The sequence below is a fragment of the Medicago sativa genome, chromosome 7 (genome assembly GCF_051527215.1).
Source record: "Medicago sativa cultivar Bolivia chromosome 7, Bolivia_mono, whole genome shotgun sequence".
Lineage (NCBI taxonomy): Eukaryota > Viridiplantae > Streptophyta > Magnoliopsida > Fabales > Fabaceae > Medicago > Medicago sativa.
Window position 1 is genome coordinate 6,516,964 of NC_140755.1, and position 13,862 is coordinate 6,530,825.

The 13,862-nt window shown below is 33.9% G+C and overlaps 1 protein-coding gene and 1 long non-coding RNA gene across 2 annotated transcripts in view; both read right to left on the reverse strand.

Moving 5' to 3' along the window:
- LOC146903844 (uncharacterized) overlaps window positions 1-13,862 on the reverse strand; it is a 31,070-nt gene that overhangs the window by 15,184 nt on the left and 2,024 nt on the right. The window lies entirely within an intron of this gene.
- LOC146903846 (putative F-box protein At3g23260) lies at window positions 5,951-9,360 on the reverse strand. The gene is made up of 3 exons (XM_085730681.1): window positions 9,357-9,360; window positions 7,579-9,190; window positions 5,951-6,026 (listed from the first exon to the last, which is right to left on the reverse strand). Exons 1-3 carry the CDS (start codon window positions 9,358-9,360, stop codon window positions 5,951-5,953), a joined length of 1,692 nt encoding a protein of 563 aa, XP_085586807.1.

A 13,862-nucleotide genomic window follows, 5' to 3' on the forward strand; every position in this document is an offset into this window, starting at 1 on the left:
TTTATGACTATATGCAATTTATAACATATATTTAACATTATTTTTGTTTTGGTAGAATCCTCGATTTTGATTGCGATTTTACGAGTCCCGACTTTGCTATCCTATATCGATTCTACAAAAGTCCTTGAGTAAAATCCTTCGATTTTAATTGCGATTTTACGAGTCCCGATTTTGCTACTCCCTTTCGACTTGAAGTAAAGTCCCGATTTTGATAACCTTGCTCACTAATGATTAAGGTGCCTGCTTGGTGTCTAGTAATCCAAATATAAAATTAGTGCCTATTGGCTTAACATAAATTTGATACTTACTTACTTAATCAGCAGCTAACAAACTATTAATAACAAATAGCAACCATCATCACACAGTTCTTAAAAGAACCAAATCCAACAATTTCATGGTTGGAGCTAATGAAACAAAAGAGAGTATAGAGAAACTACTACTTACTTACTAAATCATATTGTTCCCAATAAACTGAAAGTTTACATGTTGCAGAGGCCCTTGAACTTGAGAATAATTTTCTTTTTATTTTAGATAGATTCCAGCAGCACCCGACTGACATAGTTTCTAAAACTGCTGAGTTGTTCAGAATATATTTTGCTAACAAAATGTGCTCACGGTTAAAGTCTGAAAATCCAACGTCCCGCATAATGCAAGTTGTAAGGTTTAATACAAGGCAAGAGGGAACATATTTTGGAAGGGACCAGTCTTTTTGACCATAACTTCGATCCTCCCTAATGCTGCCTCGGTTCTTCTGTTAATAATACAGACAAAATAAAACGATACATACAGGTATGTTAAGAAAAGGAAGGAAAAAAAAATGAAATATAATTGTTAAATTTAAGAAACAAACCTGATAAAGGTCAAGAGTTTGAAGCTTGGGGCAATGGTGGAGCATCTGTAGATCTATACCGTGACGATAGTTAGCACCAAATGGGTCAAATTATTGAATGTAGGGAAGACGTAATAAAGATAACCCTATATTAAAAAAAAAATTAGTTTCAATAAATTAACAATATTCATTTTCAATAGCATGCATCATATGGTGATATATACCATGGATAGTTTTATGTGTAGAAACTCCACATTTGAAAGTGCTTTCATCGGAACACATCATTCACATTGAATAATATCTGCTCTATTCAACTTTGTCAAGGTTTCACAGCATGCCTTGGAATAAAGAAGAGTGACATAGGATATAACATATAGTTGAAGATCTTCAAGAACTGGACATCCCTCTAGAAGACAATCAAGATCTCCATATTGTTGAAACTCAATGTCTTTCAGATGTAGGGTTTTGAGTGAGGGTAATCTTATGAGATAATTACAAAACCCAGCACCCATAAAAATATTACTGAGCTTAAGAATAACAAGGGTTTCACTAGTAAAGATAGTATTAGGAAATTCAGGGTATATTCTTTCCCCATTATCCATGTAATGATTACCTACAGCTTCTCCCGAAACAAGGTATTTGGTTACCGATTTGGTTCCGACGAATTCGAGACTGGAACGAGACACCATAAATTCTTCCATCTCTTTGAAAGAATGGAAGTCACAAAGGCTTGATTGGTGGGAAGAGAAGAGAGAATGTGAACTAGGATATCATTTGGTAAAATGCTGATCCTATCTACCTCCTCCTCCATAGCCTTCACCGTTGAAGTTTCCGGCTGAGACATTCTGTTACGACGGCAAGGTGTTCTTCATGGTTAGGTTGGAAGCGAATAGCGTTTAAAAACGGCAAGAATTAGGGTTTTGATAGGCAAGGTTTACCGTTGAATTGGGTTGGGCCGAATTTGACCAAATCCAAAGGAAAATTGCTTTTCTGACATTCAAAACGTCATATTGACATATGGAAATGACGTTTTTACCCCCAACGGCGGTAGTTAACTACCGTTGTACACCAACACAGCTTAAAAAAAAAGACATTAAAAAAAAAACTCCAACGGTAGTTAACTACCGTGGAGCATATGAAACTGCAGCTTCTACCTTGTCAAACCAATTGATTCAACCCTTCTTTGAGATTGATACACAAATCATATGAAACTGCAACTTCCACCTTGTCAAACCAATATTCATCAATCATCATTTCCTCAAACTTATCGAACAGGCATGTGCAGAAAAGCAATTTCCAGCGGTAGTTAACTACCGCTGAGGGCAGTGGCAATTAACTGCTGCCGGTTTGGTAAACGGTAGTTAACTACCGCTGGGGGCTTTTAGGTCATTTACATGTGTCATTGTGAACAAAGCAATTTTCAATCCAAAGGCAAATGAATCAATTGTCTATATTTTAAGTTGAGCGTCCAACATGAACTTGAAAAAAAAATTGTTTAAAAAGTGTAGGGTTTTTTTTTTTGACAATTAAAAAGTGTAGGTGAGTTAGAACTTCATTTCATTAGGGTCTTCAAGGATTAAATTTAAAAGTACTTATCTAAATACTTACTTAAGTACTTACAGATCATCCATCAAAGATGATGAGCACATCAACAACTAAAACTAAATGAGAATGAATACGCTATATTATTTTTTGAGGAATGATATTTGTACAACCAATTTTAGACAACTTTTGTGACAACCATTTTTTCTCTCTTTTTATTTGACAATAACAATAGAGAGAAAGAAGAAAAAAGAGAATAAAAACACATGTGAGTATATGAGAGAGAGGGTTGTTTCAAAAGTTGTAAAAAAAATGGTTGTACAAATATCATTTCTCTAATATAATACAATGTTCATATCAACTGAGTTATACTCACGAGAACAAATATTCTATATTATGTTTACATGAAAATATTTATTGTTATTTGCTCAATTTCAAAATAAACAACTCCGGTTTATGTTAATTACTTTTAAGAAAAAATTCACTCATATTCTATTATTGGGTTAAAAGGTGTTAACCCCTGCCATTTCAGCGAGTTTAGGTTTACCCTTAAAAACATCTTGGAGTTTCCCCGTGCCAATAGAATTTTTTTTGGTTTCCACCCCTAAACTCATTTGACTGAGTCACTTGATTGATGTGGCATGTTAAGTATGTAAATAATTTTAATTTTAATTTTTTTAATATCCACCTGGATTAAAACATTTTCATGGCATCCAAACAAATACATAAAACAAAGATCAAATTGTTATGACATTTTGATTTGATCCCCTTTCACTTTAACCTAAGTTAGAAATAGAAAAAGGGAGAACAGAAGAACATGGAAGAAGGGATAAGAAGTGCCAGTCGAAGAACATAGAAGAAGGGAGAAGATAGTTGAATTGAAGCGCGGAATCGAAGAAGGGAGAAGAACTAGAGATTTTCTCTGGTAAGAAACTTTACTTATCTATTTGTATGTCGTTGTGCTCCCAAAACTCTTATTTAGATTCCTTAACAACAATATCCATGTGCAAAAGTTTGATTTATAGGGTTTGTGTATACCCACTTTGGTGATGTTAATTTATTGTTGACTATGAGCGGTTAAAACATGGGATATGATGAAATGCGCTACACTTGATAATCAATTTTTTCTGTCACAAAAAATGAATATCTTTGATGTGTTTCCATCATGGTGGAGAGTTTGTTAGCGATGATTGCATGTTTTATAGAGGTTGTGTTCAAATTGTTATGCCTGAAATTGATTCTAACAATTAGGGGTTATATTGTTAGTATTGTGGCTATTTGAGGATATGATAAGAAATATTAGGACTTCAAATAAAATTGATGGGATAGATGAAAGTTTTGTTCAAGTTGATATGGATGATGTTGTTGGTGATATATTCATCTATTCTACTGCAAATAAGGTTGATGGACATCTTTATGTTGAGCACAATGTCCACAATAGTGTTGAGAAAGTGAATGAACCTAAGTGTTTAGATTTAGATGTTGGGTCTAATGAGGAAGGAAATGTGTTTATTAGTGATGATGATGATGTTAAAGGTTTAAGGTTTGATGATAGTGAGAATGGGAGAACCACTGCCCATGAAGATGGTTTTGAGTTGATCGAAGTTGAACAACCATTTAAATGGTGCTATAACAGAGTCACAATCAACAACAAGTCATGTAGAATCAAGATTTGTGGTTCCATAATGGGCGCAGTGGAAATATATAACAGTATTTTGAATACAAAACAACAAAGTATTTAATATATACACTACATTTATGTTCATCTTTTGAAGATAGTCACGAATTTTCAAAATTTTATCATATCAACTTTCTCATATCAGTACATTTTTTTATAAATCTCATATTAGTACATTTGCCTATAAAAATAGGGGGCGAATTTGCACAATTACAATACTTGCATTTGGGGTGGCTTTTTCACTTTCAATTATACCCTTAAATAAATTAGCCTATAAAATTGTCACATTGTTAATGTCCTTGAAAAAAGATATAAAAAAAAATACATTATATTTGCTATATTATTGGTGTTTAAAAAAAGTATAATTTGTTACAATTTGAAATTAAAATTTTTTGTCCGATTTGTTTCAAATGGTGCCAAACCTCTTGAGCAATATTATAGTTTGCTACATACCTATTGTGTGAGACATTAAGAGTGTGTTTGGATTGAGGGTTTAGGAGGGGAAGGGATGGAAGGGTTTACTTTTCATTTTCAAATTATGGACACTACGAAATGTTTTTTAAAAAGTTAACATATTAACATGATAAACGTTCATATAATACTTCAATCACACTTAATTTATTTTAGAAAAACATGTTATATAGTCCGTAAATTAAAAAAGAAAAGTAATCTCTCCCCTCCCTTCCCCTCCTAAACCCTCAATCCAAACACACCCTAAATTACTGATCCAAGTATGGATTTTCGAATTACTAACATCACATCCTTGCTACTCTTTTGCATATTTTATTTCATCAACATAACTCCACATATTATTTTCTTTCAAAACATTCTGCATTACATACTTCCAATAAAAGTATTTCTCCCTCCATCGAATTGAACACTAACATATTGAAGGAAATGATATTTGACCTTCCTAATATTCTATAGTGGCTAACCAAATAACAAACACTACCACCAAATGTAAATTCCAAATAAGTCTCCTTTTGTTACACCTTTTTTAGATATACAATTGCTAATAAATTCGAAAGCAACAATAGAAGATAGTGTGGAACTAACACAAAATGAGGCTACGAGTCCGTTTGGTTGGAGGTTTTGGAGGGGAGGGAAAGGGAGGGGAGGAAATATTTTTAATTTAACATGTTTAGTTCAACTTTTAGAAGTGAAGAGGAGCAAAAACCCTTATAGACTCATTTATTGGTTTCCGTTGAAATGGGTTTTCTTTTTAAGGGAATGGAAGATGTGAAATTAATGTCATTATTACATTGACAAAACAATCCTTGATATATTTTATGTTAAAACTAAAAATTATTCTTACTTAAATTTTAAAGGCAAAAAGGTAATTTTTTTTTTTAAAATGCCTCCCCTCCCATTGTGAAACAAACATGTTTTTAATTAAAATCCTTTACTTCCCCTCATATTTCCCTCTTTTGAACCAAACATAAATTTAACTAAAAAATATCTCATTTTCCCTCCCCTCCTCTCCCCTCCTCTCTGTTGAACCACCAAACAAATCTCACAACCACCAATTTCAATCGGCATAAAGAAATCAAATAAGGAGTTGATGAACGTACTAACCGAAACAAAATTTAAGCACATAACCTTTTAAACAAAATTACAGCGTCTAACCTATCAACAAAACATTATAACCAGTAACCACCAATCTCAATCTATGTATTTAGTGATTTCATAATCAAACCAAGATTTTTGATACCATGTTAACCAAAGAGATTATTCATAGAGAAAAGAGAGGAGGCTAGGGTTCTTTAATACCAAATAGCCAAAGTTACTGGATACAAGAAATATAAAGACAATAAACCAGGAAACATAGAAATACTAAAAATAATAAACAACTCATCTCCCTTTGGCCAATTATAAACAATGATGACCGGTTAACGCTTCGATCATATCATCTGATTTTCTTCAACCAAAGCAAATTCTCCATATTCCTTCCGATTATGGGGTAACCTCTCACCATCCCTAAATGTTGAAACAAACCGTATTAGAATGACATACACACACAAATATGTTGGGTTTTTTCACCATGTTATTTAATCAATATTGTAAATGTACTTCCCTCAAAAAATATTGTAAACAAACCGTATTAGAATGACATACACACACAAATATGTTGGGTTTTTTCACCATGTTATTTAATCAATATTGTAAATGTACTTCCCTCAAAAAATATTGTAAATGTACTTAATCAATAAATTAATTTTCACCACAAGAGAATATCTTTAATTTATTTAATAACAAGAAAATATCTTTAATTTGTGATAAATAGGCATCATGCCCTTGTACTTTGTACTAAATCATACTAATGTCTTAATCCCTATTTCATTAAGTTTTTGGGAATCAACAGAACGGCCACTATAAACTAAGCAAAGTGAGTAATCCTTACATAACCAATTAGATTGGAATATCCCTTGTAATCTTATGATTTTTTATATTTTGATAATATGTCAGTAAAAAGCTATTTCAAACAATTAATCCCATCTTTTGCAATATTGTAAGAATTCTGTTACATAGTATAATGAATTTTTTTTACATGTTTATAAGTAACAACTTTATTTTCCAAAAATATTTATTTTGTTACAAAAATCTACGGTTAAAAATATTTGTTACTGTTAAATAAGCTTGGATCTCGTCCCAAAAGCTAGCTCGAAGGAGGAGGGTACTCAAGCATATTTATACACTCGACAGCCCGGGAACCTCAGCGATGTGGGACTAACAACAAACTATGAACAACTTCAAAACTAACTTCAACAGTTACAATTATTATTGTTGAAGAATAATTGTTTTTCTCGTCAAAAAACAATTATTCTCCTGAAATGATGTTTGTAACAAAATAACAACTTCTTACAAATCAAAAATAAAAAATGAAAACAAAAGAATAAACCCAGGAAGAAACAACTTTTCTAATATGTTACAATATATTTAATTAAGCTATAATAAATAGTTAGCTATAAGGTCCCCGAGAGGATAACTCAGTTGTTAGGGACATGATGCATTGATATATGTATGGGTAGGGGTTCGAACCCCGAACACCCCACTTATTCAGTTTGAAAAAAGGTGAATTATAGCCAGTAGGCTACTTGACCCAAAAAAAATATATAGTTAGCTATATGAGTTAAGAAATGTAGAAGAATTTTATAAAATGAGAGTATTAGCTCATTTTTTATCTCTATTCTTTCACTATGAAATCTTAACCAACATGTACAATGCTTTCTTCAAAGAAGATATCATTCACCAATAGATAACATGAAAACAAAAAATCATTATATATCATCACACAAAAATTAAATTTAATAAAGAAAAATGTTCGATTTATTAAAGACCTTGAACATAAATAAATATAATTAAAACTATAAACAAAGATCTATAGAACTTCAAAAGCACTATATATCCACCCAAATAGATCTACTATATTTGAAAGATAAGGAAATGAAATTTAACAAAAGGCGAAAGAATAGTTCGCTATGTAATCATCACACGGCTCCGTAAAAAAAAAATTATTATTGTTTATTACCTCACGTTGAGAATCTCTACTTGCGATCCTTCCATATTTATAACATCTTTCATGGGAATTAGACTGGGAATCTGAGGAATCATTTCAAACTCTAAATCAGCTTCATGCATCTTGAAATATCGGATACTTTTTTCTTTTGGGTTATAGCATACCAAGGCATTGCTGGGATGGAACATCAACAAATCTCCATTGTCAAGGTACTTTATTGGCCGATATAAACCCCTTGGCCGTATGTTAAGAGAAAGATTGTTAATTACGACCTCTTTCGTCCATGAGAAATTGTCATCGTTATAATCTTTGAGCACCCATAGTTCAAAGTTTGCATAACAACTTGTATCACCCACATAGAGACAATCATGTAACACTCCCAATCTCATTTTTCTAATGGAATGATTATCGTCATCAGTTTCATTAAAGCTATCAGGTGGTGAGATTTCAATGATTTTCTCTTGGTCGAAGTTGAAGGAACAAATGTAAATCATACATGAACGAGTAGCAAGCCAATGAACAGCTCCATTCATGTATACACAAAATGATTGCCTATATCGTGCTTCAATCGGCAATATTGCTTGTCTCGAGCTAGTTACTTTCAACCCAATTTCTCTCCATCGATCTAATACACCGAGAGTTTGCCATTTTTTTGAACCAAGAGTCCACACCTGGACAATGATTGAATATATGTCACCCTCTTCTACCAAACCGAATGCCCTCATCACTCTATATTGGTTATCCTTTTGACTAAAGCCAAAACCAGAAACAACAAATTCTTTGTAGTATGATTCTCCTTTCTCTTCTTGATCCATGATGTAATTATTTGTATCAGGGTTTCTTTCAGGTTTTGGAATCAATATATATTCTCCAGTGATAGGATTCCAAACACAAGCAGGGTTATTGAAGGGGTTAGTGCACAAACAAAGCAAGCCATTACAAGAGTTCACTATACCAAACTTTGGAATTGCAACCTCCCTAGGTGGTAACAACTTTGAATGCAACTTCAATGGTTGTTCAAGGTCAGTGGTGTTGTTAACCTCAATCATGTGAAAGTAACTAGGCCAAAGTTTAGGTTTAATTGTTCTCATTATGGGATAAACAGTTGCTTGTTGTGCAAAGTGCAATCTTGGGAAATTAGGATCCTTGATTAGTTTGTTCCATTCTTTGTTGACACATTCACAAGAACGAATAGTTCTAATAGGGAGTTTGGAAAGAATTTTCTGAAGAACAGAATCTGGTAAATCAGATATCTCAGTTAAAAAACTTATTAAAATCACTTTACTCCCTTGTTTGCAAGTCATGGTTGACAATTTTTTGAACAGCATGTTCCTATCTTTATTATGATTCCAAACATCATTATCTATGACAAGGAGAAATCTTTTTCCAACTAAGGCTCTTCCTAGTTCTTCTGATTTTATTACATCATCAAGTTTGGACATAGAAATCCACATCTTGAATTCAAAAACATTCATTACCTTTATATCACTATATATGGCACTAGCTTGATCAGAGTTAAGGGATAGAAATGAAACCTCACTACTTCTAGTCAAGAGAAGTTGAATTAAACCAGCATGAATTTGTGTATCTCTTTGAAGCCTCTTCATGCTTACAGACTTGTTTTCTGTACAAAACAAAACAACAAGATATTAGAGAGATAAAAAAACCTAGTAGATTCAAATCAATACCTACAAAATATTACAAAAAGTAAGATAGGAAAATCATTACTTGGATCAATTTTGTATCAATGGTGCTACAGAATTAATTAATATGTTTGAGCTTACACTTACCCATTTGTGTTTGAGCTACGAAAATTGCTTTTACATAGTTGAGAGAATTTCACGAACAATGAAGCTTTTCTTTTGCAATTTAAGCTCTACGAATTTTGTAATATGATAATGGTTAGACTTCAAACTCGTATTAAATAAAACTACTTTTGATATTATACTATTCACTGTTTTTTTTGGGTACAAGTATTCGATGAATTTTATCACCAAAAAAAGAATTCACTGAATCTAGTTTTAATAATGAATATAAACAAAATGAGTAAATACTATTGTTTTTGGAATGATTTTTTATTTAATGATATTTTTCCCTTTGCGTCCAAATGTAACAAAAATATGTTTTCCTAATTTAAAAAAATATATAGAGTTTTATATTATCTATTAAAATTCCCATTATTAAAAAGTATTTATTGGATTTATTTTTATTAATAAATATAAAGAAATGACTAAATACTTCTGTTTTTTGAATGATTTTTTCCTTAATAACATTTTTCTATTTGTGTCCAAATTTAACAAATCAAGTTTTCTTAATTTAAAATAAAAAATATAGTTTCTTGTTTCAAAAAAATAAAATAAAAAATATAGTTTCTAGTACTTACCTTATATCAAACATTGGAAAGTATAAAGTCTTTGTTTCAAATTTTATTATAAAAAAATTAGGTGAATTGGCCTAGTGAAAGTTGTCTAATTCATAATTTAATAATATAAAAATATATTTTCTAGTACTTACATTATAAAAAAAAATTATATTTTTTCAAACATTGGAAAGTATGAAGTCTTTGTTTCGTGCCTAAAAAAAAAGTCTTTGTTTCAAGTTTTATTATAAAAAAAATCTAGTGAAAGTTCGCTAATTGAGTGTATAATAAAATAATTTTAAGATACATAACTCAGATTTCATCTTTTTTTTACGTACTAAGCTCAAATTTCATCTTGAAATCATTTGCCAACTTTGGGATCATTTTTCACGTGGACAAATGGAAGATTTGGCAATGAAAATGTCGCTCTTCGTCTTGATAGAGCTATTTGCAATGAAGATTGGATTAATTTTTGGCGAAACTCATCTTGTTCAGCCTTGGTTCGACATCAATCCGATCATCATCCAATCTTGGTTTCTCTTGTTTTCTCTTCGGTGAAGCATGCTACACCTTTCAAATTTTATAAGGTATGGTCATCTCATAGTGGTTGCCGTGAATTGGTTTTGGAGAGTTGGAATAAAAATGTTCGCGGACATGGTATGCTGCGGTTTCAAGCAAAATTACGGAACCTAAAAAATGCCTTTAAGCTTTGGAATAGAACGATATTTGGGGATGTTGATAGGCAAGTAAAAGTTGCTATGGATGAAGTCAGCAGAATTCAACAGTTAATTGACTCCGACGGGTTTTCTGATCAGCTATACATGCAAGATCTTGAAGCGCAACTCATGTTAACCAAAGCTTTAAATTCCCAAGAAGAATTTTGGAGAGAAAAAGCTCGAGATCAACGCTTTGTTAGTGGGGATCGTAATACAGCTTATTTTCATAGGATTTCTAAAATCCGGGCAGCAACAAAGTCTATCTCTTTTTTACAGGATGGGGATACCGTTATTACAGATCCCACGGAGTTAGAAATGCATATTTTATCATATTTTCAGGCAATTTTTAGCATGGAGAACAACTGTGTACAAAATGCTTTGGTGGATGATATTATTCCTTCTTTAGTGACAGAGGCAGATAATCAAATGTTGTTGCGTTTCCCTTCGAATATTGATATCAAAGATGCAGTGTTCGCCCTCAATGGTGATTCGGCACCGGGTCCGGATGGTTTTGGTGGACATTTTTATCAATCCTATTGGGATATTATCGGTTCAGATGTGATCAATTCCGTGCAGCAATTCTTTCATGGTGCGGTGCTTCCTAATAACATTAATTCGAACATGATAGTGTTAATACCGAAGGTTCAAAGTGCAAGTTCTATGGGAGACTACCGTCCTATTGCGCTGGCTAATTTTCACTTCAAAATTATTACAAAGATAGTGGCGGATAGGCTTGCTAGTATCACTACCCGTATTATCTCCGTGGAACAAAGGGGCTTTGTTAGAGATCGAAACATATCAGATTGTGTCATTATTGCTTCCGAAGCGATTAACTCTCTTGGTAAAAATCAATATGGTGGGAACATTGCTCTTAAGGTTGATATATCAAAGGCATTTGATACTTTAGATTGGAATTTTTTGATTCAAGTTCTTAGTAATTTCGGATTCTCTCCAATTTTCATCAACTGGATTCTTGCCATACTTAACTCAGCCCGTTTGTCAATTTTGGTTAACGGGAAAGCGGTTGGTTTTTTCTCTTGCACTCGTGGAGTTAGACAGGGAGATCCTCTTTCCCCTCTACTGTTTTGTTTGGCGGAAGAGGTTCTCAGCCGAGCCATATCTGCTTCTGTCGCCATGGGGCGCCTCATTCCCATGTCTTATTGTCGGAGTACTGCTTTCCCAACTCATGTATTGTATGCGGATGATATAATGATATTTTGTACAGGTTTGAAGAGCAATATCCGGGAGATTCTCAGTATTTTTAATCAATATTCTGCTGTTTCTGGCCAGATTGTAAACAATGCAAAAAGTCGTTTCTTCACAGGTGCTATGTCTGTGTCCCGGATTAATATGATTGCTAATATGTTGGGCTTCAATGTTGGAGCGGTGCCATTCATGTATCTTGGATGTCCTATATTTCAAGGGAAACCAAAAGTAAATCATTTCAGAATGATCACGGACAAGATTCGCAATAAATTAGCAACGTGGAAGGGATCTATTCTTTCAATCATGGGTCGTGTACAGCTGGTGAAATCTATCATTCATGGGATGCTTGTATACTCATTTCATGTTTATTTGTGGCCTCGACGTTTGCTGAAGTTATTGGACTCATGGCTTAAAAATTTTATTTGGAGCGGTGACGTTCAAACAAGAAAGGTTTGTACGGTATCTTGGAAAGTAATGTGTCGGCCCTGGTCTGAAGGGGGTCTGGATATTAAGCCAACTCGGTTGATCAATGAAGCTTTAATTCTTAAGTTGGCGTGGGAATTGATGTCTTCTGAGTCGCAGTGGGCTGATTTGTTCAAGAAGCGATATTTCAAGCATGGGAAACCGAATGCGCGGTTCTTTAAATCTTCGGTATGGTCGGGTATCAAAGGACAGATTGGTACAGTCATGGAGAATTCTTTGTGGATTGTAGGTAATGGTGAGAAAATTAATTTTTGGACGGACAACTGGCTTGGGGAAACTTTGGTGGACTTAATTCAGTTGGAATCTGTTTATCATGCTCATCTTCAAGGTAAGGTGTCTGATGTTATTGTTGATGGGGGCTGGCTGCTGCCCTCGGTATTAAGGAATTTTGGGGATGTTCAAAGTCGCCTAAATTCTTTAATTCTTCCTATAGGACCTCTTCCTGACGTGTTGGTATGGATTCACGCTTCTGATGGTCTTCTGACATCGAAGATTGCATTATCTTTTCTGCGTCCCACGTCAGTCTTGCTTCCATGGGCTGGCCGTATTTGGAGCTGGGCTATACCACCTTCTCATTCTTTTATTTTTTGGAGGCTCCATCATGGTAAGATGCCCACGGATGAGAACCTCCGGGCCCGTGGATGCATTGTAGTGTCAATTTGCAGTCTGTGTTCATCTACGGATGAAACGTCGGATCATCTTTTTCTTAGGTGTCCGTTTGCATTGCATTTATGGAACTGGATGAGTGGTAAATTAAATTGTTTTATTGATTGCACATCAGCAGACACCCTTCTATCTTGTACACCGGACATATGCTCATCACAGGTTTCTGACATTTATTTGGCGGCAATTTTGCATACGCTTCACGCCATTTGGTGGGCTAGAAACTCCTTGCGGTTTAGAAATGTCACGCCAACGTTACATTCAGTCAAAACACGTATTCACTCAAACATTGCAATGTCAGGAAATCTTTCGCATGGTAAGTGCTTGCAATCCGATTCTTCTTTTCTTGATTCTTTTGCGGTTTCTCCTAACTGTCGACGTGTCAAAGATATTATTATGGTTACGTGGAAGGCTCCGACGCCTCCGTGGTTAAAGGTTAATACGGATGGTTCGGTAAAAGATGGCTTTGCAGCTTGTGGTGGGCTGTTTCGCGATAACTTCGGTACTTTTCGAGGTGCTTTTTATAGTAATATTGGAATTCAGTCTGTTTTTTATGCGGAAGTCATGGGTATTATTATTGCTATTGAAAATGCCGCCAAATATCGATGGACTCATTTGTGGTTAGAGAGCGACTCTACTAGTGCTCTTCGGATATTTTCCAACTATTCTTTGGTTCCGATGATGTTGCGGAACAGATGGCATAATGCTCGCAATCTTGGTGTTCAGGTAATTTCTTCACACATCTATAGGGAAGGAAACAGTTGTGCAGACAAATTAGCTGATTTGGGGCATTCCATAGTGGGTGATATGTGGCTTGATACTCTCCCGGATGCGTTAACCATTGATTTTTTTAGAGACAGGTGTGGGTT